The following is a 2,500-nucleotide window of genomic DNA, read 5'->3' on the forward strand; positions in this document are numbered from 1 at the left end:
AAAAAAGAAAGAAGGAAAAGAAAAAAAGAACATCAACATGGCGGAACTCCTTGGGACATATTTGCTCAGACATTACGCGTGAAACGTAATTTTGTTAAATTTGCATTTAATTATTTGAAAATATTTATTACTTTCCTTTAATATATATAAGTCGTTAAATGCGTATATATATATATATATAGGTAATTAAGCTTACAGAAAAAATGGTACAACAAAATGGCTTCTCACATTCTATCCCGTGATACGTAATATACAAAAATGTGATATATAATTAAAAAAAAAAAAAAAAAAAATCATTTATTTCATTAGAATATTTGTTGTTTCTCTCTTGTCTCTTATCTTCGACATCTTTTTCTCACCTTTTATCCACGGTACACTTTAGCACTGTGGACGACTCTCTCTCTCTCTCTCTCTCTCTCTCTCTTTACGGTTCGTAGCTCGAGCAAAGAAGCAGAGGCAGCGAACGAGTGCGAGCGCGGCTCCCATATATACCACATATATACATATACATACGCATACACATATACGCGTAGAACGAGCTGCCGCAACGGCAAGGCCAGGGCCGAGAGCGGTTGCTCGTTTTCTTGCGCAACCAGATTTCTTCTCGGATTCCACGCTCGCTCTAACAATCGCCGGACGACTCTCGGCACACACTCACAGCATGGCCGTTCTTCTCTTATATGGCGTTTATATCCGATGAGACGGAGATATACCTATCTACCTACCTACATATATATGTATATATACATACTTATGTGTGTGTATATGTGTGTGCGCGTGATGTGCGTATAATACGTATACATGAAATACAATACATAGGACTGAGAAAGAGATCTCTCGAAGTATTCCGCCATTTTGTTGATGAAAGTGTATCCAGTTACAAAAAAAAAAAAAAAAGAAAGAAAAAGAAAAAAAAAAGAAGAAAAAGAAAGTAATGTAAATAATATATATAAAATTATTTACTTCATGATATGAAAATTGTTTTCATTTGATATTTCAACGATCGTAACGACGATCTTATTAGATCTTTATGGATACTTTCTGATCTAAAAATTTATCAGAGGAGTGTCCAAACTCTGTATCTTGAAGTTTCTGTCGCTTTTATCGTTTCTAGAGCTCAAGGATAGCGTCGTAAAACGTTACGGTATTCGCCCGAATAGAAAAGAGAGAGAGAGAGAGAGAGAGAGAGAGAGAGAGAGAGAGAGAGAGAGAGAGAGAGAGAGACTGACTCGTTTAAAAGCGCCTTCGCACACACATACATATAAATGAACACATTTCTCGCACACATTCGTTTTATAAACTTATTTTACGAGGACTTAGAAACCTTCCTACGGTTGCACAATTCGTCGGCAAATCACATCGATAAAACGTTTTTAAAGCATCCGACTAAAAACGTGTAAAGATGCGTGATGATACACGAGAGAAACTATCCTAGTACAATCCGATCGTTTGACTTATTTGGTAGAGGATAATCTACGTCACTCGTCACGTCGCCGTAGTCCACGTTGGCGTGATATTTCTTTCGTTCTTTCTTTCCTTCCTTTTTTCTACATTGTTTCCCCTATTTCTTTCATTCTTTTTAATTTTCTTTTTTTTTTACTTTTTTTTATTTATTTATTTATTTATTTATTTATTTATTTATTTATTTATTTTTTTTTTTTTTTTGAGAAGAACGTGCGGAATTTAGAAAAAGAAGGATAGATGGAATGGAGGGAAGAAAGATGGAAGGAAAAAAGAAAGAAGCAGAAATTTGTGACGATATTAAACGAGTAGTAGTCGTTTCTATATCCTGACCTTACGTAACAAAACTCTCTACAATGATTTCATTTTGGACTGGATTGCGAACGGGGAAGGAAGAGGGTGATAGTGGTGAGGGATAGCATGCGGCATGAAAATCAAGAACACTCTAGAACTTCGATCACGAACCACAAATCGATTGTTCTTATTAATTATTAATTGAAACGCTTGTTAAGTGTAAAGCTACAATATATATATATATATATATATATATACATACACATAAATGTATGTAAATACATAACGTGCATATTTTCAATTAAGTATACATAGGTGCGCGACGTGTTTATTCACTTAGACGTGTCACGTTTATATTAATTGTTAAAAATATGTGAAAGGATTTAGAAAGAAGAAAAAAAAACGATGCGATACGAATTTAAAATCGAAATAATTATTTATTTATTTTTATTTATTTTTTTGTTTGTTTGTTTGTTTATTTGTTTGTTTGTTCATTTTACATTAATTCGCAAGATCTTCGATATACGATTAAGTTATTTACGTTTAATATGTAAATACGTAATAAATAGTTACACGTACGTACGTATACAGGTATGTTACATTTTTGTTCCAAAGTTTCTTGGCATATAGAATATTTCTCCGATGGTAGTCAGGTTATAAAAAATGACGACACGTGGTAAACATAAAATTCTAACCGCATTTCTAATAAATAAACTTACGGCAAACTTTTTTTTAGAATTTCACG

At 33.3% G+C, this 2,500-nt stretch overlaps 2 protein-coding genes across 3 annotated transcripts in view; both read left to right on the plus strand.

Annotated features, from left to right (window-relative positions):
* The window catches only part of LOC124424200 (period circadian protein-like), a 180,958-nt gene extending 179,018 nt beyond the window's left edge, over positions 1-1,940 (plus strand). Inside the window, exon 5 of the mRNA XM_046962921.1 lies at positions 1,672-1,940. Within this exon, the coding sequence (XP_046818877.1) occupies positions 1,672-1,793 (122 nt within the window). The 3' untranslated portion in view covers positions 1,794-1,940. The remainder of the gene's footprint in view (positions 1-1,671) is intronic.
* Positions 1-2,500, plus strand: part of LOC124424199 (ecdysone receptor-like) — a 38,614-nt gene that overhangs the window by 27,779 nt on the left and 8,335 nt on the right. The window lies entirely within an intron of this gene.

The sequence above is a fragment of the Vespa crabro genome, chromosome 5 (genome assembly GCF_910589235.1).
Source record: "Vespa crabro chromosome 5, iyVesCrab1.2, whole genome shotgun sequence".
Lineage (NCBI taxonomy): Eukaryota > Metazoa > Arthropoda > Insecta > Hymenoptera > Vespidae > Vespa > Vespa crabro.